The 22,109-nt window shown below is 38.1% G+C and overlaps 1 protein-coding gene across 5 annotated transcripts; it reads left to right on the top strand.

The window, feature by feature from the left end:
• The first annotated feature begins 1,309 nt into the window (after positions 1 to 1,309).
• Positions 1,310 to 21,638, top strand: EIF3E (eukaryotic translation initiation factor 3 subunit E). 5 transcript variants are annotated; one of them, XM_062491253.1, is made up of 15 exons: positions 1,310 to 1,427; positions 3,107 to 3,221; positions 5,147 to 5,203; positions 6,214 to 6,331; positions 8,945 to 8,987; positions 9,442 to 9,546; positions 11,567 to 11,692; positions 13,100 to 13,224; positions 13,937 to 14,063; positions 16,040 to 16,141; positions 16,835 to 16,944; positions 17,443 to 17,508; positions 19,724 to 19,826; positions 20,274 to 20,408; positions 21,477 to 21,638. In XM_062491253.1, the coding sequence occupies exons 1-15, from the start codon at positions 1,338 to 1,340 to the stop codon at positions 21,513 to 21,515; spliced, it is 1,461 nt and encodes a 486-aa protein (XP_062347237.1). In that variant the 5' UTR covers positions 1,310 to 1,337; the 3' UTR covers positions 21,516 to 21,638. The 5 variants fall into 5 exon arrangements, 4 of the variants coding, with proteins under 4 accessions (XP_062347237.1, XP_062347245.1, XP_062347253.1 ...); XR_009933124.1 differs by lacking the exon at positions 21,477 to 21,638 and having other exon boundaries at positions 17,443 to 17,513; positions 20,274 to 20,297; XM_062491261.1 differs by lacking the exon at positions 5,147 to 5,203.
• The last annotated feature ends 471 nt before the right edge of the window (positions 21,639 to 22,109 follow it).

Genomic DNA, 22,109 nt, shown 5'->3' with positions numbered 1-22,109 from the left:
AGTAAATGTTATGATCTTCTTATTCCTCACCTCCCATTTACATTTAAAACAAACCATCCAAGCCTAAAATTAACCTGTACTGCAACTATATTAACTTGCTATTCCACATGAACAGCTATTGTAGCTACTACAGGCCTAGTCTGTAGTTATGTGAATCACTGAACAAATTACTATGCCTCTGCTCATGAAAGGAAAAGTCTCCTCATGACAAAGGTTTTAATCATGCTTTATTAAAAGAGACGAGGCTTAACTTACTGAACTCAACCGTGCATCCTGACAAAAATCACTAGAAAACTTACAAAATATAACAGGAAACCTTTTATCTTTCTGGTTAGTTAACATGATGAATCACAGAATCATTTAGTTGGAAAAGGCTTTTAAGATCTAGTCCACCATTAAACCATGTCCCTAAGTTTCCCATCCACACATGTTCTAAGTACCTACAGGGATAGGGATTCAAACACTTCCCTGGCCAGCCAGTACAAATACTTCCTTACAATCGCTACATGTAATATGCAAGTTATCGTCAGTATTACTGATTTTTCCACTTCTGTTGCTAAACTCAGTAATACATTTCTGCAGTTGCTTGGATTTCCCTGTGTAAGCCACTGTCCAGCAGCTCCCCAGCCTTTTTCCATCTCATCTGGCACGGCCTCACCATGGAGTGCTTGGAAATACGGCCAACATTGACCAAACTAACAAACTTTTTCACTTTGTGCCAAGGACAGCTCGGACCCCTTTTCAGATTCTCATTACCAGATTAGATCTAGACCAAGTCAAGATCACAGACAACGCACAAAATGCGGGGGCTGGACTCACAGCTCACAGCCGCTTTCAGGAGATGTTCACCCCTGCAAAAATTCCACTCTGTTAAAGACGGACTGCTCAGCATTTGCTCACGCGCTCCACCGGCGCCTTCACCCCACGCAAGGCGCGAGCAGGGCGCTGGCCCAGCCCCCACACCGCGCACTCGGACCGGCCCTGCGGGAGGGGAGGGGAGGGGAAGGGAAGGGAAGGGAAGGGAAGGGAAGGGAAGGGAAGGGAAGGGAAGGGAAGGGAAGGGAAGGGAAGGGAAGGGAAGGGAAGGGAAGGGAAGGGAAGGGAAGGGAAGGGAAGGGAAGGGAAGGGAAGGGAAGGGAAGGGAAGGAAGACGAGGGGAAGGGAGAGGAGGGGAAGGGCTCGGCCATTGCCCTCATCTGCGGCCCCCAGCCCCGCTCGGGGCCGCCACAGACCACAGTACGCATGCGCCAGCACTCGCCGTTGGGGCGGGGCCGCGCAGGCGCATTGCCCACAAGAGCCGCCTCGCGCGTCTGCCTCTCCTCTCTCCCGGCGCCAAGATGGCGGAGTACGACCTGACCACCAGGATCGCGCACTTCTTGGATCGGCACTTGGTCTTCCCGCTGCTGGAATTTCTCTCCGTCAAGGAGGTACGCATCTCTCCTAAGGGTGGGAAAGCCGGCTACCGCAGCGGGAAAGTGGCAGGCTCTGCTGCTAGCTGCCGGTGCTTCCCGTGGGCCTGTACGCTGCGCGGGACGGGCGCGGCCCGTGGGGGATTCGGAGTTTCCGTAGGAGGAGCTCGAGGCTCTTGTGCCCCTGAGTCGAGGGGCGAATCGCGTGGGGCTGCCCAGGGAGGTACGGGAGCACGGCCGACAGGAGGCCTGAGGGAGCCGCTCCTTGATCACGCCTCGCAACTATTCGGCTCCTTGCTTGCGAGGCAGCACAGAATTCCTGCACTTTTTCTGTCCTTGGATTTGCTGTAATGCCTTTCCCTCACGTGTATTAGGAGAAAGGAGAAGTCAGAGCTCTCCCTTGCAGCCGCAGTTCGCAGCTGTAGCAGACCCTCGATAACCCCGCGGCTCTTGGTGCTCGGGCCGTCCGGTAGCCGGAGCTCAAGGGCGGTCTGTGGGGTTACGCCAGTGATACTAATTAAATTTAATTTTAAACCCATGTCATTACAAATTTGTGTTGGAAACAAATGCAAGTCCCTTCTTGAATTATCCTTTGTTGGTCTTCTGTGTAATTTTAAGTGATATTTCTACAAAGAACCTAGTAATGCTGGAGATATCTCAGACGAGTGCTTCAGATACTTTAGACAAAACTCTCATCGGCTCTTCCATTTTAAAATGGAAGCAAAATGTGTAAAGTTATATTAGTTTTGAATTTAAAGAAGGTCTTACTTTACCCTTCAGAAAGGGGATGATGGGCTATGCCTACATTGAGAGAACTTGACCTAACCAGCTGTCATGTCTACCATGTGGAGTTTGCTTAATGCCTGTTATCTTCGGGGCATTTTTACATTAACATTTTTATGTCAGCTGAAGTTAATTAAACAGTTAATTTTGTGTTGCTGGTTCTGAACAACACAATGTTCAGAGCTGAATTAGACTTCTACAGATTCTATATCTGAGATGTGCACAAATGTGGTGTGATGAGCTATAATACTGCTATTGTGCAAATACGTTTTTGAGGAACATACTGGGTTTGGCCCTTGCCTACATCTTCAGCACCTAAAAGTAGTTTGCAACTAACTGCTATGGACTATGAACTCCAAAAAGCGTTTGGGAAGTTTCAAAGTACACCATACAATTATATAGCTACTCTAAATTTGTTCTTGTACTATAGATCTAGCTATGTATTTTAGATTAGTCTGCGCTGCAGTTAAATTGTAAATTTAATCTTGTGCATCTCTTCTGAAATCCACTTTAAGTAATTTAACTAGACCTCACTGTTCAGCATTTTACTTTGTGGAAAATATTCAGTAGTATGAATGAAAAGTATGATTAAGGTTTTGTTATTTCTTAAAATACGTATGTAATTTTTCAATAGGAATTACTCTTCCTGTTAAGACTAGTAATGTTGCTTGACTTCTAGTCGGCTTTTGAAGTACCTGCTTTCATAGATAGCAGGAAATAGTTGGTATTTTGGCAAGACTGAAAATGCAGAGGTTTTATAGTAAGTGCTCTTAATGATAGAGCTCTGAGATTTGATATTTGAAACAATTAAATTGTGCAGAAGTCCATAGGCTATGCCATAAAAGTAACTGCGTAATAAGATTTCGAACTCTTTAACAGTATTCAAATCTATCTGTTAATAATTCCTGTTTCAGATATACAATGAAAAAGAGCTGCTGCAAGGAAAACTGGATCTCCTTAGTGATACCAACATGGTGGATTTTGCTATGGATGTGTACAAAAATCTTTATTCTGATGAAATTCCTCATGGTAAGCTGCTCATTTAGATGTAAAGCTTGTTTTCCAACCTTTCTATCTAAAATGCTAAATAACTAGTGGTAATTGCTTGTTGCATTCAAAAGCTAGAGTATAGTTTAACTGCAGCATTACCAAAAAGATGAGCAGTACTGGGACAAATGGAATTCCCGAATCCTGGGAGGTTTGGGTTTGTTGGTCTGTCAGGAACTTAGCCTTTGAGTGATCTCTTTAAGTATTTCTATGCTGATTTGGTAATATCAAGGTTTTCAAAGATGTAGCCTAGTGGAGTTGCATTAGTTTTTCACCTGTCAAACACTTGCACAATGATGCAGTGTCGTTTGGTGATTTTTTTTTTTTTCTTTAAAGCATCCAGTATGTGAACACTAGAGTTGCATTGTAAGTAACTCCATTAATCTGTTTGTCTGTGGCTGATTTTTAGACTTTGGAGAGAGAAAGGTGTTTCTGAAAGTGTATATTTTCCTCAGTTTTGTCAATTTGAAAATTGTTGCTTCTCTAGAAGAAAATATAAATTTTAGATTATAATGAATGTGATATCTTATGATGTTGGTAACTTTCCTGTTTACTATTTAAGTTTCTATCATCTTGAGGAGAATTTGGGAATGGAGAGAAAAGTAGATTCTCTAGCCTTTGTCAAATTTCCATCCTTTGTGGGTGTTTTGATTTTTCAGGGTTTTTTCCAGTTCTTTTCATTTAATGGGTCGGGTGTTTCATTTTGTTTGTTTCTTCCTAATCTAGTTTTTCAGTATCCACTGTCTTCCTATTTCTCCATGGTTTTTTTTATATTGAGGAATTCCTTGCCTTTTTCTTAGCTATTGGGACTACAGTCTATTTTGCTTGCATCTTAGGAGGAAGAGACTTGGATGCATTCTTCCTCTGGCTCTTGCTCTTTTCAGGCTCTTGAAGCTGTAGAGATGGCCACTCACTTCTTTGGAAGAAGAGAATTGATAGGCTTGTGGATGTTGGTGTCAATGTCTTGACCAAGGCTGTGCTAGCATTAGGTGTCATTTTGGGCACGTGTACTGTGACACATGGGATTTGTAACATGTAATGAGAACCAGAGGGTTTCACTTCTGTAATCTAAGAAACAGTTGTAATAATAGCTTTAGGTTATTTAACACTTTTACTGATTAAAAAAGCCAGGCTGTATCAAGGCTATAAAATAAATCTCAAAGCCAAATAGATTATCCTTTCTTTCCCTGCTTCAGCCTTTTTTGAACTGTTAAATATTACTGTTATGAGTAGGAATTAAGGAGTAAAATGCTGAAGAAGTGAGCAACACAAGAAACAGCAATTCTAGCAGACTTCAACAAAGTAACTCCTCCAAATGTCTTCAGAATTCTGATTATAGCCAGTTACTTAAGCAGATTGCCTTAGAGTATAACTTCATAAGGTCACAGCTGCAAGAAATTTGAATGAATTTGCTCCCTTGGAGAGCTCTGCCTTCATTAAAGACCAGCAATTTCCACACTTGTTTGAACAGAGTATAAGAAAAACACTACATCTCTTTAAGATTTTATATCATCAGTTTGGCAGGGTTTTGGTTTGTTGTGGTGATTGTTTGTGTTTTTTTTAATGACTTCACGTTGTTTGATCTGTGGCTTTTATTCATATTTAACAAAAGCAGAGCTAGTTCTTTCACACAGAGCCCATTGTTCAGGGTGCTTGCTTGCACAGCTTCCTATGCAAAGGCCTTAACTTCTGAAATCTTTCTGGTACGTGTCTTCTTGTATCAGTGCTTATCAGAATGTGTGCATGGACAGATGGTTCTTGTGGAATCACTGGCATCATTAGAAGTTTACACTATCTTTTTTTAAGACTTCACTGTTTAAAGTACTCAAAACTAAGTTCACTTACACAGTTATAAATAGAAATGTCCCTGCACAATTTATAGTTGCTTTTGTCTTGTCTTCCATGAGATCAACTTACAATTACACACCCAGGAGATGTCGCAGGAAAACATTTTCGTGTTCTTAGTAAGTCATCTGAATGTTTTTTTCTTTCATCTGTTTCTTTTTCCTCTTTTATAATCTCAAGAGTCAGTTGAAGGTGGAGATAATTTCTCCTTATTGGAACACTTCCTGTCAGGCAAGTTGTTCTTATATTTAGGATCGGTCACCATTATGGTGTTATCCACCTTGGATGTTCTGTTTAAATATTTGTGTAGTCAAATCATGAAATAAATGTCAACTCTATTCACCGTGGCACTGAGTGTTCTGGTGTGTTGCTCACTTTCACTGTTTCCTGCATTATCTCCTGGGATTTAGTCTTGGCTTCTCTGATCCCACATGTTTCTTGGATCATATAGCCAATATAGTCAGGGTGATTTTTTTCTTTTTTTTTTTTTTTTTCCTAAGCATACGTGCTCTTCTGAATTTTGTTTAAGTCTTCACTTAATTGCATTGCTAGCACTTGGTGAGGAATTTGGGGTCTGTGTAAAATAATCACCCTAAAACTCTTAGTTGAATTTCCTCACAATTTTTCCTAAAGGGCCTAATGTTTGTATTAAGCACAGTATTCAAAATCCTAGATTTGCAGGTTGAGCTGCTTGGAATTTTTCCTGTCAATTTTTAGTTAAGTATGCTCTAAATGTTCTTTCAGAACCTGATCATCAGTCAGAATAAAATCAGTCTTTGTGGCATCACTGGACTGTTTGATTTTTTTGCAAGTTTATTTGGAATAAGTAAATTTGAATGAAGGTTGTTTCTCCTTTAGTGGAAGCCTGAAGATACCTTGTCTAATACAGTTTCTGCTCCAGCTGTACCTGTTCTCTGGTGGCCTCCACACAGGAGGAAAAGAACCAAATGTTAAAAGTTTTTACTAAGTTACAGAATTGTTATACCCAGCTGGTTTTGAGACTTGACTGAGAGGACAGGTGAGGTAGGAATTGGGAAGATGTGTTCAAGTGTCAGCACTATGTAATTACAGGTTGGTTCATGTAAGAATTTGAAGCATTATATTAAAGTCTTTTTCTTTGTGTGCTCAGCTTTGCGTGAGAAAAGAACAACTGTTGTTGCACAGCTGAAGCAGCTTCAAGCTGAAACGGAGCCCATAGTCAAGATGTTTGAGGATCCAGAGACTACGAGGCAAATGCAGTCCACTAGGTAATTCCTAACGTACTTTGTCAGGATGACTTGTTGGTACCTCTCAAGTGTTGCTGCTAGGAATGCTTTCTGTGTAGTAACTGCAAGAAAGACACTTTTATTTTCATTCAGTATTTAAATAGTGCTTCTAGTCAGGTAATGGAAATTGCTGGACACAGTGTGCTCTTCTCAGTGCTTTTCCCTGTTGTACAAAATGTATCTATTGACTTTAATGTTTGTGAATCAGCTTGGTACAAGTGGCAGTTATCCTCCAGTGCAGTACAATCACAGGCACTTTTTTGCTTAACTTAGATCAGACTTAGGGGGGGTTTTTTGAGGGAAAATACAGGCTGATATATTTCATATTTTCTTTTCTGCATTCCAGAAAATATTATGGAGTAGTCTGGGAGGCCTGATGGATGAACATCCTTTCAGCCTCAGAGCACATATTTCTTTAGGGTGTTCTGTCCTTTTCCTGCTTACTTGCTCCACCCCCAAACTGTTCTAGCTTGTTGGTATAAGGTAGTGCTCATAATAGTCTTTCTAAGATGCATCCAGTGTCTTCTAATTTTCTTGTGGGATTGATTAAAGTAGAATGAGTTTGTCTGCACATGGTGTCTAAGGTCTATCAGAGTTTCACCATAGTTAAACTTGAAGTGGGCTCTGTAGGAAGGAGAACTGCACCTTCAGCAGAGAGGTGGGCTGATACTTGTTTGGCATAAGTTGCTCCTTGCTTCCTTTTCATAGGAATCACTGTTGCTGCTGGTGTAAATGTGTCTGGAAAACTGGAATATTAATTGGATCCCTTCCTCAGCCTTACCTGCCCTAAAATTTTAAATGCTGTATGTATGGCTCAACTTGAAATTTGAAGGTGAAGCCTGTACTTGGGTTTAATGCTGGCAAGCTTTATGCATCCACTGATCCGGAAGGCTGTAATGTTACTTCTGGAATTTCTCACAAAAGTATTGAATGTACAAACTCTTCTTTCTAGTCTGCAGAAATCTTCTCTATGAATATATCTTTGTGAACAAACTCCCTGAGGAATATGGGTCCCTCAAGGGACAGGAGCTTGATTAGAATTTACTCTGTTTCAAATATACATTATCATGCTTTTTTCTTCCTTGCACCTGTTCTTTTTTCCACTCTTCATTGTTTTCAGAATTTCTTATAGATAATTTAGATCTTAGTCGGTGCGGAAATGGTGAGGCACAGTGTTTTATGTCTCAATGTGCACACAAAACAAGATGTTAGTAGGAATCATGAAATCTGTTAGCTTTGCAGCATGTCAAGAGCAGTTTACGTTCTGTCCTGATACCACCAGGATGTACTTAATCTTTTGCTGTAAAAACATTAACTAAGCTGCCTTTGTATCTGATTTCAGAATGGATGTTCACCTTAGATAATTACATAAAGAAACAAAATTGCATTTGTTTATGACTTGAGATTACACAAAGCCAGGAGTCACTTGCTTTTGGAGATGTACCTTTAAAAGTGAAAGTTGCAGTTCCTATGGCAATTGAGCCTACCTTAAAAAGTCTTCCTCCACAACTATACAAATCTAATTGAACAGAAGTCTTGTACAATTCTTGCTTTGCCTTTTGCCATTTTTTTAATAAAAGTTTAATAAAAAGGAGATTTTGCAGGTAGAAGTCCTTTAAAGAATAAGCCAAAACATTTCACTTCTCTAAGCAACTGTTGGAGGATGCTGACTTTAAAATTACAGAGTGATAGTCAGTATTCCTCATCCTTAAAGTCTGTTTTATTGGAACAAATCCATGAGAGTATTTAGTTGCTTTCCGAGGTAAGAGTAAGGATTGTCATTCTTGGCTCACTTGGCAATTTGCCATTTCCCTGTAGAATCTTCTACTATAAATTCTAATTAAATAGACTCATATCTTTGCAGTCAGTTGATTTCAGAGTAAACGAGAAAATACTTCTTGCATGCAGTTGTTACTGTATTTTTGTCTGGGGGAACTTGGAGCTTGCCTCTTGGAGGCTAAGCTTCTCTTTGAGCTGGGTAATATGGCTTGTTCTTTCTGTATTAATGTTAAATAAAAAGCAGTCTTCAGAGATATGATCACATGATCATAGGTGTTTAGTGATTACTATTATGGTTATTTTTTGTGGTTCTGTGTTCTGGACATATTTGCTGTGGTACAGATACTCTTGTGACCCACTCTGTCTCAGTGCTAACAGTAGGATAAGTTTCCTTTCTACTTCTATTTACTGTAGTCTTTGCCATTATTTTCCATCTCTTGTTAAAATCAAGGTTGTCTAGAGTAACTGCTCTGAAATTGGAACATGAGAATGGGAAGCGCTCTAATTCAGAATTTAACTTTCATACCAAGTGCTAAGGATGCTATCGAATTTAGAACAACCTTCCACTCTTAACTGTAGTTGTTGCATATGGCATTCATTACTTAAAATCAGAATAATTTTAAGATTTTGAAACTTCATGACACTGTAATGGATGACTCTGCAGCTACTTTTGAGCAGGTGGAGGAATGTTACTTTAAATTCATGCTCAGTTTTTTTTTGTGTGTTACCTTTTAAAATTTTGTTGCATTATGTAGTGTTGCATGGTGGCTATCAGTTTATTATGTAAAAACAGTGCTTTCTATCCTTTTATTGTAGAGATGGTCGGATGCTGTTTGACTATTTAGCTGAGAAGCATGGGGTAAGTGTTGTAGATGCTGGAAGAACCTCCCTCACATCTTAGAGCATTTTGACCAAGTATGGTCTAGCATTTGTCCTGTCCCCTGTCAATGTAGCTGACAGGCAGAATTCCTAATACTAGCATATGTAAGCCTTTGAACTTCTATTTTTTATACAAATTAAAAAAAATGAAAATAAACAAACACCAAAAAAACCCTGAAGCTTAATGCTAGCTGCACCTGTGTAAGTTAGGTGTACTTTACTTTGTAATGCAAGATTTCACCTTTTCCAGTATTGGTATAGTCTTTCATTCTATGACATGGAATGAGAGTATAATAGCTTTCTGTTGCCTTTTCTTATGTACAATGTCTTTTGAAAAGCTACAGATTTCAAATCTTACTCTACTATTAAAATTGGCTTGTGACAGTGTGTTTTTTTTCCTAGTGAATAAAAGCTTTTATTGTATTCCTTTTCAGTTTAGGCAGGAGTACCTAGATACACTCTACAGGTATGCAAAATTCCAGTACGAATGTGGTAACTACTCAGGAGCTGCAGAATATCTCTACTTCTTTAGAGTTCTGGTAAGTTTTCATTGGTTGTTGGTTTGAGGTTTAGTTTTGTTTGTTTGGTGTTATTTTCAATGAAATACCAGTAAATTGTCCATATTCATTCTTAGCATTTAATACTTATTTTATATGTGTATTCTTTTTGAGGCAATTGCTGTAGGCCAAAGTTTACAGTAATGGTTAATAATCATCACTGTTGTTCAGCAATTCCGTTACTTTCAAGTAGAACTCAGAACTGTTCTTCAAATTTGTATGTCTTGTAGCATTTAATAGAATACAATGAAATTAATACTTGTTTTTAAGAATACTTGATTTTGTGCACATATGTAGTCAGCAGCAGTGAAAAGCTTGCAGGTGGGTTGCATGTAATTGGTAGTAATGGTGAACTGCCAGCTTCTTATCTGAACTCTCATCTATCCTCTCTTGAATTCTGTAATGGGTTTAAGAGTATAAGTCATCTCCCTATGAAATGTAGACAGTTCAGATGATGACTGTAGAACCAGATCCATAGTCTCTGAAGCAACTCTTTTCATCTTGTTGCAATTCATATCATTTGTTACTGGTGGGAGTGAATTTTGAGTATAAAGAGAGATTTGATGTCTTGTATGAATCTCATCACTGTAAATTTATTGCTGGTGGTCAGTGAATATGCTGCTTTGCTAACAAATGGAGATTTAAGGTAACTGCTTGAAAATCCAGATAATGTAGCTGGAACAGCTGCAGTAAGTAATAAAAGCAGTTATTGTGCATAGCTGTCTCTAATGAAGTGATTTGGAACCAGCACAGAGCGTGTGAATCTTCTCAATCAGTATCTGCTAAACTGACATGTGGCTTGCCTGGAAGATGCACAGTTTGTAAGTCAGTATCTCGTGGATTTGTGCGGTGATTGCTGAAAACGTAGTGGTTCATACCACGATGCTTTTTCCTTGCTGGTTTCTATTCCCATCTAAAAGTAATCTCAACTCTCTGAAATACTGCTAGAGTAAACAACACATTTCTGTAATTAAAGAAGAAAAATTGGAAAATGTATCTTTAATCAGAAGAGTAGGGCTTAAAGTAGGAATGAGTTGAATTATTAGTTGAAATGTTGATGCTAAAGCTGATTTTCAGTGTTATAGGTTCTTTTTATGCACCAATAGGGGAAATAAAAGTTACATATGTAGATTTGTGAGTGACTGTCCTTAATTCTTCATGCCTTTTTTTCTGGGCATAGCATTGTGTTCTTGTATATCAAGTAACCTCAGAAAATGAAGTAGTGATTTTGTGCTGATAATAGGCATAGTATAAGACTTCTGTTGCTAATTCTGAGGGGAGAAGATTTGTTTAAAAGCCCTGTATGATGAAACATAGTCTGTGAAAGAGCTATTGTAACCAGTCTGAGAACAGAATTTGGCATTCTGAATCATACAGTGCAACTCATTCCTATGTAAAACTAACACAGCTTGACCTTAGGACTACCCTTCCAGGAAGCAGGTTCACTGCTGCAAAGTTGCAGTTCCACTGGACATTTCTGTAACAAGTACACTCCTGGGCAAGGCATTAGCAGGAAGAGTTTGGTATGCAGCTTTTTGAAGATAGTTACCTACTGTTATGAGTTCTTTAGGAACCTGCCTTATAATAACCTTGTTTTACTAGTTTAGAAGCATTTTTGTGTGGTGGAACAAAAAAAGATAATTTTATTTTTTATTTAAAAAATAAAATTTGGAGCCAGTGTGTTATCTGGTGCTCAGTTGTTCTTTTTTAACTTAAACTGCAGCTGCGTGAATCGGTCTTACTTTGACAGGATTTCCTAATTTCTGCTTAAGAAGTTTTACTACTTTTTTTTTTTGTGTGTGTGTGTGTGTCCAAACTGTTTTTCTGAAATAAAAAAACCCAAAACAACAAAACACTTAGTTTGGAGAGTTAGGACTATGCAGAATTGATACCTTGTAAATGTAAAACACTGCCAGAAAATACCCTTTGTAATTTTAAAAGTAAGTACTAATTTTTAACAAAATACTCTAGAGTGTGACTTTTTTGCTATTGTTGAACATAGGTTCCAGCAACAGACAGAAATGCTTTGAGTTCTCTTTGGGGAAAACTGGCATCTGAAATCCTGATGCAAAATTGGGATGCAGCTATGGAAGACCTCACAAGGCTAAAGGAGACAATAGATAATAATGTAAGTAAAGTCTTGGACGTCTTCGCAGAGTGAGATGTTAGAGGTGCTAGTACTCAAGTTTTATTATAAAAATGATTTGCAGTCTTGTTTAGGAGTAGGTTGCCACCTTTTCACTTGACGCTTTTTTATTGGCAGTGGGAAAGTTGAAGGATTCTCATGAAGCATTCTTTTACCAATTGCTTGCCTCTTAACATCTTAGGTTCTCATCTATATTTTCAAATGTATTTCCAATAAACAAAAAAATCTTAAGGATGTGTTGAGGGCAAGGTATCATTGTGTGAAATTGCTGCTTAAACTTCAGGTACTTGTACTGTTCATTTTCTGGAAAGAATAAAATGCATGTTACTAAACCATGCTATCTCATTAAGACAGTGTCTTTGGCAGCAAATGCAAGACAGCTTGTATTTGGAAACAGTTTTCAGCTAATTCAGCTTTCTCCTGAGTTCAGATGAGTACTAAGAACTTAAGGGGGAGAGTGGGGCTGCAGTACTAACTCAGAGCATGAGATGAGATTAGGGACCTGTCAGTCTTCCTCTTTGCTTGTAGAGTTTCACTGGCATATCATACGTGAAAGTTTTACTCTCCTGAACCAGAGTCTTGAAAAAACAGTTTGGTGTTTTTTTTTTTTTTTTTTTCAGTCCCCCTCAGTTGGTCTTTGTGTGGCAGATATTAGTTAACAGATTTTCTTTGGTAATTTTGTTGTCTTTCATTCTGTATGCTTGTAACAGACCATTTGACTTGTTCATTATGCTCCCAAGACTTCTTTAGGATAGAATGATAGCAGTTTGTCGTCATGCTCTTTGGAGGGAGGATTGCTTGCCATGTCATCTTCAGTGTGTTGTTTTGCAGTCTGTTTGAAGTGCTATTGAAATTTGGAGCTAATACAAGTACTTAGAGCTGAGCCCTTTGTCCATTATCAACAGGTTTAAATAAAGATAATGCACTTTTTTTATTTGTTACTGAAAGTGATTATAGAGTTTCGTCAGTGTCTGAGGGTCTATGGCATAAAAAAAGATCTTGTGAGGATTTAGAAAGGAAGTAAAACAGAAAAGGTGAAAAAGCCAAGTAGAGGGAATACAAGAAATTCAGAATTAAGAAGGGGAGTAACTTAGGTTAGTATGGTGATCTTGGAGAGCTAAAATCTCTGCTCTTGTCATAAAAAAATGCAGCTTTCAGGAAACAGTTTGGAATAGAATATTGGAAAATTTATTTTGCTTATAGCTTTTAGTAGATTTATTATTGTGATGACAGAAAACTTGGAGTTCAAACTCAGCATGAGAATGATGACAGTTACAAAGAGCTGATGCAAAATCTCGAAATTTTGAGCAATTACAGGTTTCCATGGATTAGTATTCGAGCAAACTTTGTGTTGTGTTTGACTTGAACCAATGTTATGTTTTCTCTTAGTCTGTCAGCTCTCCGCTGCAGTCTCTTCAGCAAAGAACATGGCTCATCCACTGGTCTTTGTTCGTGTTTTTTAATCATCCTAAAGGGAGAGACAACATCATTGACCTTTTTCTCTATCAGCCACAGTAAGTTGTGTTGCACTCTGTGGGGGTCTTCAAATCAAATTGAAGGCAGATGATGAATATGCAGGCTTACTGAGCTCAGGGCTGCAGGGTGAAGGTATTATTGTATTCCGATTTTGTAAAAAGCTATTTTAAAAGATTCTTGAGGGAAATCCCAGACTAAAACAAGAGGATTGAAACCCTGTAATATATTTGTGAGAAGATTGTCTTACATATCTAGCAGTCTTTGTTGCTCTCCTTTGGCTGATCTCTGATAGCTTGATAGCTTTCTTATGTTGTGGCACCCAAAACTGCACCCAGTACCAAGGTGAGGCTGCTCCAGTGCAAACCAGAACAGGACAATCCCCTCCCTTTCCCAGCTGTAATTCTGTGCCTGATGTCCACCAAGACACACTTCTCTGTCCTGTCTCTCCTTCCTGCCAGGACACACTGTGACTCATTCAACTTGTGGTTGACCAGGGCTCCCAGATCCCTTTCTGCTCTTCAGCTTCTCATTCCCCAGTCTGTACACAGATCCAGTGTTGCCCTGTTATAGATGCAGAATCTGACACTTGCCCTTGTTTTACTTAGTGCAGTTGGTAATTTTCCAGCCCTCAGATTTCTTTGTCGGGATCTCTCCGCCTTTGAGGTGTTAACAGCTCCTCCTATTTTAATGTCATCAGCAAACTTCAGTATACCTTTGAGTTCTGAATCTTACCTGTGTTTTTCTTTCTAGGTATCTCAATGCAATTCAGACAATGTGCCCGCATATCCTCAGATATTTGACTACTGCAGTCATAACAAATAAGGATGTTCGTAAACGTAGACAAGTGCTGAAAGATCTAGTCAAGGTTATTCAGCAGGTAAGGACTGCAGTATCTGATTTTTTTTTCTCTTGTTTTAAGGAGATTTCATGATAACTTTCTTCTAGTAATATACCCGGGTTAGGATGGCAGGTATTTTGATACTTGTTTTTTGACAATGAAAATTTTTACTGAAGTAAAATGCATATCAGTCAGTGGGAGGACAGAATAATTTTTTTTTCCTTTCATGTATGTGAGCAGTGTATGTACACATGCATGCACTAGAGTATGCACCCAGTTCTTTGTGTTATTAAATGCTGAAAATTCAGTGACATGTGAAATGGCTTTGAATCTGATCTTCTTTTTCAACTCTCTGTACAGTAAATTGTTGTATGAATAAGGGTTCTTTCTTACATTTCAAAACCTCTGAATTGTGTGTGTTGATTTGAATTCATGTGGATTCTCTTGAAAATAGTTCTGTTGTCACAGTCGCATGAGGATGGAGATACAGAATAGAACAACAAAAATTGCTTGCAAAAGTTGTTAGCAGTCAACAGTGTTATTACCCAGATTTTTATACGAAATGAGCAAGCCACTTGTATACAAACCAATGCACTTCAAACATTTGATAATGTTGTGAGTAATAAACATTGTATCTGTGTATGTGTGTGTGTGTGTGTATATATATATATATGTATAAATATATAAAAATGACAGTACAGTTACTGTAGGCAAGCAAGCAGTTATAACCACTGCAAGGATTTGGGAAACTACATGTGCAAACCACAGTCAATGCAAAGATCAAATTTTAGTCACAACTTAAACTGTTTTTAAGCATTAGTTTTCACAAAAAGTAGCATAAGCAATAAATCAGTGGTGTTATGACTCATCTTTTACCTTATTTAAAATCTGATTGTAACTTTGAACTCCTAATAAAATATGAATTTCTAATACTTGAAGTAACATTTTACAGCTTCTTGCTTTTGTTTAATCTTGCTTGGCATTAGGGTATTCCTTTAGAAAATACCAACTTGGGCTTTGGTTTTAAAATCACCTTTCAGATTTCATAGTATTCCTCTACTCTTCATGATTCATGGTGTTAAGTGATGATGTGGTAGAAGTTTCATAGATGTGAAATAACTTGTGGTACTGCTCTAGTAGCAGTGTAAGATCGTTTATACTTGCAACATCTTTGCAAGTATTGAACTGATAGGTAAGCAGTTTGTTGTTTATTGAAACTGAGAGATGCTCATTCTAAGACCATTTTGCAAATAATGGTTAACAAGTGTACTTCTGATGTGAAAAACATGTATAGAACTAAATTTTAAATCTAAATAATGTGATTGCAAATACAATTCTTTATGGAAGGAAAAAATAACTTTGATCATAAATAAAAATATCTCTCGTAGGAATTTCCTTTATCTGTTGATCTTACTGTATGCTAAAGCAGATATTGATACATATTGATTTAAGCTGTCTTAAAATATGCATTAGAGGCACTTAATGGGAGTTTTGTTACATTGGAATTTACACAATTGTATGTAGATGTAGTGTTGTCTCTGCCTGGTAACTGAAAAAGTCAACTAACTTCTGTAGTGCTGAAATAAATGTAAGTAGTTTGTGTATAGAAAGTAGCATTTTTGTTAGCTATGTTGTCCATGAAAATCAAATAATTATTCAGTTCTCAAGGATTTGGTTTCACCTTTGAAAACAGAATTTAAGAAGACTATTCTATCATATTTTATGAAATTTGGAGGTTTGATACAGAGATAGCTCTAGTCTCTTGACACTTTCCTAACCCAAAGATTGCAGCATCAAATGCTGAAGGTGAAACTACATCTCTGGTTGTTTAACCAGACTATTGGGAGGAAGCACATTTCTGTGGCTTTTATAAAGAGGAGTTGGGAAATTCAGGGGTTTTTTAAGGTGATATATGGACCTGCTTCCACTATCAATTTTTTTAAAGACTATAAGGAATACTTGAGTGACCACATGGCCTTGATTTCTGATATTGTTCCTAATTCTTTTTTTGACAGGAGTCCTACACGTACAGGGACCCTATCACAGAGTTTGTGGAATGCTTGTATGTTAACTTTGATTTTGATGGAGCGCAGAAGAAGCTGAGAGAGTGTGAAACAGTAAGACTTAAAATATTCATAAGACTCTTTTTTCCTTTAAGTAATGACCCCTAGGATTTGCAGTGGACTGCTAGTTTGTTTGAAGTGGTGTTTGATTCCATTGCCAGTGTTTCCTGATAAACTTTAATTCATGGTTGGGTGGTGGTAGGATTTATGACAACTCATTTTGTAGAACTTAATGTGACTTACTGTTAAGGATATAGCTTTAATGTTACAATAATGTTATATTTTAGAAGTTCTAGAAGAGGCAACAAATAAGTAATCATGCATTTGGCTGAGCTTCAGATTTTCCATTAGACAAATGCTTGAAGAAAAGCTCAGATTTGCCTTTTGTTGTGAAAGATGAGTGAGCAGTCAAATTTTGCATTGAAAGGATCTTCAGTGGTTAGGATAGCAGTAGAGTTTGACCTTCAGTCAAGCTATGACCTTACTCTTTTCTTGAGTCAGACCTCAGTGATCGTGGTTGTATGCAGTTTAAATTTAGTGAGATGCTGAACAGTGAATCAACAAAAAATATTGCTAATCTGTAGCTTTTTCACCACATCTTTGAACATAGCAATAGTGTTTTTAGGTATACTGTATATGTATAATGTTTCTAGGTGTACTGAGGGCTGTTCTTAGTTGTTGGCAGTGTCGCCCAATAAACTTGTACTCACGTTTGCTCTCATGTTCCCTTTCTGCTTACACTTACAGGTGCTTGTGAATGATTTCTTCTTAGTGGCATGCCTTGAGGACTTCATTGAGAACGCCCGTCTCTTTATATTTGAGACTTTCTGTCGCATCCATCAGTGCATCAGCATTGGGTAAGAGAATGTCTTCATTCCTTAGTTCAGAAAATCAGCCATGGAGGGTAGTTTACAAACTGTGCAAACTTCAGGAAGTATTTAGTTGTCAGGTAAAGTCCTAACTGAAATCTTACTTGGATAGTATTCTTTCTAGTTTTGTAACTCTAATGTGATGGACTTGAATTACAGTTATATTTCAGAGCTTAATTATTCTGTTTAACGTCAAAGCAACCTCTATATGCAGTACTTTGAAGCTGAAACTGCTATGGTTTTAAATGGGATCTCTACTGGATTTAATGGGAACTTTCATACCCAGTGTCACCAAAGTCCTGGTGACCTCATACTATATATATATGCTGTATGTTTGTTAAAAATACACTTCAGTTTAAGAAAAAGCCACTTCTGATGCAGCTGAGCTAGTAGTAAAATGTAGATATAGTAGGAAAAGGTAAAATTACTTGCTAGTAATAAATGCAAAACACTTGATAGTTTCTGGCTTGGGATGATTCTCTGCAGGCTGCTGGGGGGGGTCCATGGAGGTCCGATGCTCCGACCTGGGAAACGACCAGTGATCAACTCTTGGTGAGGTCAGCTCAGTGATTTCAGCTCTGCTTGCGAGGCTATCCCAGGCTAGCTCAGGGACAGAGACAGAAGCATTGTATGGTGATTCCACCATACAATGAGATTCCTTTATTATCCAGCAGCTCTGTGAAGGGGACCAGGGACGACAGCTCCCTTGGAGAACTGGGGAAAAGCTGGGGTTTTTATGGGGAAAGCAATGGTGGTACCAAGGGGGAAAAACGAATGGGTTACAAAGGATTAACATGGGTATTAGGGCATGGTGGGATCCCTGAATCCTTTGGGGATAGCTCACCATGATAAGGAGGGTGTGCCTGCTTAATGAGCATCTCACCAGGGGAGGGTTGAGATAAACTAATCACAGCCCATTCAAGGGACATCCCTCCAGGGCAGGGTGGTGGACACAGCTGTGGCAGGCCCATTGGCCTCCACAATTCTCTAGAAATCTGTGCTCTCTTCCCCTTCAGTTTCATGAGGACTTTCACTAAGGAAAAAGGAAAGTGTAGGTAGTGTAGATTGGAAGTCATCTGGTTTAATCCTGTGAGCCCCATTCCAGCTCTGAGCAGGTCCTACAGTTGTGTTCAGTTATGCTCCTTAGTCGGGAATCCTCAAGTAAGGGCCCTATCTCCACAAATGGAGGTTCCACACTGTGATATAGAAGCTGGGTTGCTTAATCCCCATTGTAGTGGCAGTAGGCTTTCTTGTGGTCATCTGGAAGGGAATTCATCTAAATTTTACTAAAGTTTCTGAAAGAGAAATGTGAGAATTGCACCCACCCCCAAGTACTTTCAATTTAAAATTACTTGTTTCAAGTCAAATGCTTAACGTCACTGATTAGGGGTAGTAAAGTGATTGTACATTTTTTTTTCTATTAAAGTCTCTCATGTTCTGTCCAGCAGACTGATAATCCCACAGAAATTTCCATCCCTGATGTCTTTTGCTCTCTTCTGCCTTTACAATTGCTCATTCAAACTCAGATTAAAAGGTCGACTAGTACAGTAGCAACTGGGGTTGGATTTTACTTCCCCTTATTTTGCCAAGTTCAAACACTTGTTACCCGTTTGTTGTCTTATTTTGATTAAGTGAGTCAGTGTAAATCCAGTATTTAAAGTTACTTTGGATTTATTTTTGCTCTTCACTTCATCTTTATCTATGGAAAAAAAAATGGAATTTGCTTTTATAGTTGGGAGAAAGGTGAGAGATCAAGACCTTATAGGAGAGACAAATGTATGAAGAAGTGTATGTAGAAGTCCAGCCAGGCAGATGAGCTAATAATTGATAGTTTATAAAGTATTTTCATGATGCAAATAATAGTCAAGAAGAAAATCACTTTTGCAGGTGGAGAAAAAGATGTTTAGACAAGATTCTGTAAAACGGTGAGAAATTGACCTCTTGTACAACTCAGGGTATCCAGCTGGCTTTTTAGTCATGCTTGTAGCCCTTACCTCATGTTTGTTACCTTAGTCTGAAAGCTGATGGAAGAATGAGCATTACAAATGCCCTGTGTGAGCCAACTGCCAGCAGGAAGCTGAAGGAGTTAGCTGGAAAGCCACAGGAAACACTATTAGGAGGAATTATTCCTGGACAAGAGTGCTTGTTTAAGAATTTTCCTTTCTTGCCTCCTCCCCCACCTTTCTTCCTTGAAGTTGCAAGACGTTTTAGCATAGTGTATCAGTCATATCCTTGATACCAAGCTCTCTCTCATGGATCTTGCTCCTAAACTTTGAAGTTTTTTTGCTAAACATTTTTTTTTTTATTTGTTAGTCTATACTTTCTCGACTGCTGATTCCATTTAAATAAGAAGAAAAGTTTGGTTGGTATTTTTTATAATGGTGGTGGTTTTATGTTAATAGTGAAATTACTTAAATGACAATTTTTTCAAGAATGTGTAAACAAAGTTTAATAGGAGCATAGGAGAACTGTGCAGGTCAAGATTTTAAAGCAATTGTATAGTTCAGAAGGAGTAAGGAGTAAGTATACACTTTGGAATATAAATTTCTTATTTGCAGTGGGGGTGGGAGATGTGCAGGAGAGCATGTATGTAAGTTTTAAAGTCATTTCAGTCAAATGAAAATAAGCTTCCCAGCTTTGCAGTATTTATTGAATATTGGACTGTGCCATACTATGTGTTGGTTTGACTTGTGTTCCATAGTCCCTTGTTATGTTCACCAGCATCAGAGATTCTATTTTGTCATTTAATAAGATGGTTATCTTTTAGTATGTTGGCAGATAAACTGAATATGACTCCTGAAGAAGCTGAAAGATGGATTGTCAATCTAATTCGAAATGCACGATTAGATGCCAAATTGGATTCAAAGCTGGTAAGACTGTACAGAGTCATAGAATGGTTTTTGTTGAAGACCTGTCTAGTTACAACCTCCCTGCAGGGACACCTCTCAGTGTACCAGATTGTTCAGAGCTTCATCCAGCCTGGCCTTGAGCACTTTCAGGGGTGCAGCACACACAGTTTTTCTGAGCAACCTGTTCCACCCTCATAGTAATCTAATCTAAACCTGCTCTCTTTCAGTTTAAAGCCAGATGGATCCAAGTTAATTTGTTGAGTTTTTCATTAAATTTCTTTTACTTCATTGGCAAAGAAAAGCAGTAGAAATCAAAACTTTCTGGTCCTGGATAAACTGTATTATATTTTCTATGTTTTGCTCTTGTTTGTAAGATGATCTCTGAAAGTTCTAAAAGCAAACCATTATATAAAAGATCCTTGCATGCTGAGCAATTTTTAAATTTCTTCTCTCTTTGCTGGGTTTTAGGGCCATGTAGTTATGGGCAACAATGCAGTCTCACCTTATCAACAAGTGATTGAAAAGACCAAAAGCCTGTCTTTTCGTAGTCAGATGTTGGCCATGAACATTGAAAAGAAACTGAATCAGAGTGGTAGATCTGAGGTTGGTATAAGTTATGTTTTTCTGAACTCTTGCTGTCTTTTTTTATTAGAGATAAATTTAAGTGTAATTCTTAACCTATGTCTTAATTCACCAGATGTACCTACTCCTAGTTCTAATATTAGGAATTGCATTGGGAAAGACTTACTTAGCCATGGTGAGAATTAGACAGTGGTTCTTGCTTTCTTTAGATTTTATTAGATTTTATTCTGTTGCGTAACTGTTTCTTTCATTTGCTGCTCTGCTTCCTTTAAATGGTCTCCTTCACCACCAGGAAAGGGCAGATTATGAAATGTGACACAAAAGTAGTTGCAATACTTTTTCCAAGTGAGTTGTACTCAAAACTATTGTAGGTGTATATGTGGTATTGAAAGAAGAATGAATGGTGCCTAAGATTAGAACATGGAAGAAGAAATCTACGAAACCCCAACTGTTAAACCCATTTAGTGAAATTCTGGAAAATGTAATAGTCATTGAAAGGTTTGTAGAACCATTGAAAATGAGAAAGTTGGCAAGATCTGGTTTTCCTTCCCTCCACATTACAATATGGGAAGCTCTGTGAGGGAGAACAGCACTGTAACAGGGATGGCTCTGAGGCCCAGCCATACATCTTTAAAACAAACCAAAAAAATCTGAACAAACCACACAGTTATAGAGCTTAAGCATTAAAAATTTTATTGTGCTTTCTCCGTGCTTGGCTGAAGTACTGGTGGAAGTTGGACAGGCAGTGGTGCACTAGTTTATTCTGTTCATGGGAAGTTGTGTGAAACTTGTGTGCCATTACTTTCTTTTAAAAATATAGCTGAGAAATTATTCTTAGATTTATATTGGATCTTCTAGAACCTCTCATTTTTGAAACTACTAGCTTGGAGGACTCGAGTTGTACAACTCAGTTGCAGTATGTGTGTCTGGTATATCAACACTTGCTTTAATCTTATAGGTATCCTTCATTATTAACGACTTTCCCACTTTATATCCATATGCAGTATTAGAACAGTTTAAATTAATGTTATAAATTTCAGTAAGTATTAGTTAATACAGTAATTTCTAATCTTCTGTATTCATTTTTAGGCACCTAACTGGGCTACTCAAGACTCTGGATTCTATTGAAACACTTCTACATTGGGGACAAATCTGTTTATTTGGCTAAAAAGCACATAAATATGTAACCTTTTTGAGAAAAGTAATTATATGTTAGAACTAACCTTATTTGAATAAAATTGGCTACTTTTATCAGTCTGTGTGTGTTTGATTCAAATAGATTTTACATTATATCAGGACTTCTTGACATCACAGTATTCTACGGCATTTTTGATCACATTTTGCAGAATTTAGGATGTCAGTTGTGTTAGGTTTGTTTGTACCAAAGAATGCTTTTGCATTCTGTCTGAGTTTGGAACCAAGGATTTATCGATTATTGCCTATTGCAAGTGTTGCATTTTAAAGAAATTAGGAGTTTGTGGTACAAACAAGTAGACCATGTTTGAACGTGTGGTCAAGCCAAAATCTTTCTGCATTTCTGTGTTTTTGGTTGTTGCAGAAGAAGCTTGGAAGAGTGAAGGCATATGTAGCCAGTAACTTTTATGAAACCTAACATAGCCTACACGTACAATAATTTGAGTAGACCTCTTGTGTTTATGCTTCAGAATCTTTACTCTTTGAAATCGCGTTTTTAATCTTGCCCTGTGTTGTAAGCTTTCTGGA

This window comes from Cinclus cinclus, chromosome 1, assembly GCF_963662255.1.
Source record: "Cinclus cinclus chromosome 1, bCinCin1.1, whole genome shotgun sequence".
Taxonomy (NCBI): domain Eukaryota; kingdom Metazoa; phylum Chordata; class Aves; order Passeriformes; family Cinclidae; genus Cinclus; species Cinclus cinclus.
The sequence above is the reverse complement of the archived record's forward strand: the minus strand, read 5'-3'. Positions and strand labels throughout refer to the sequence as shown.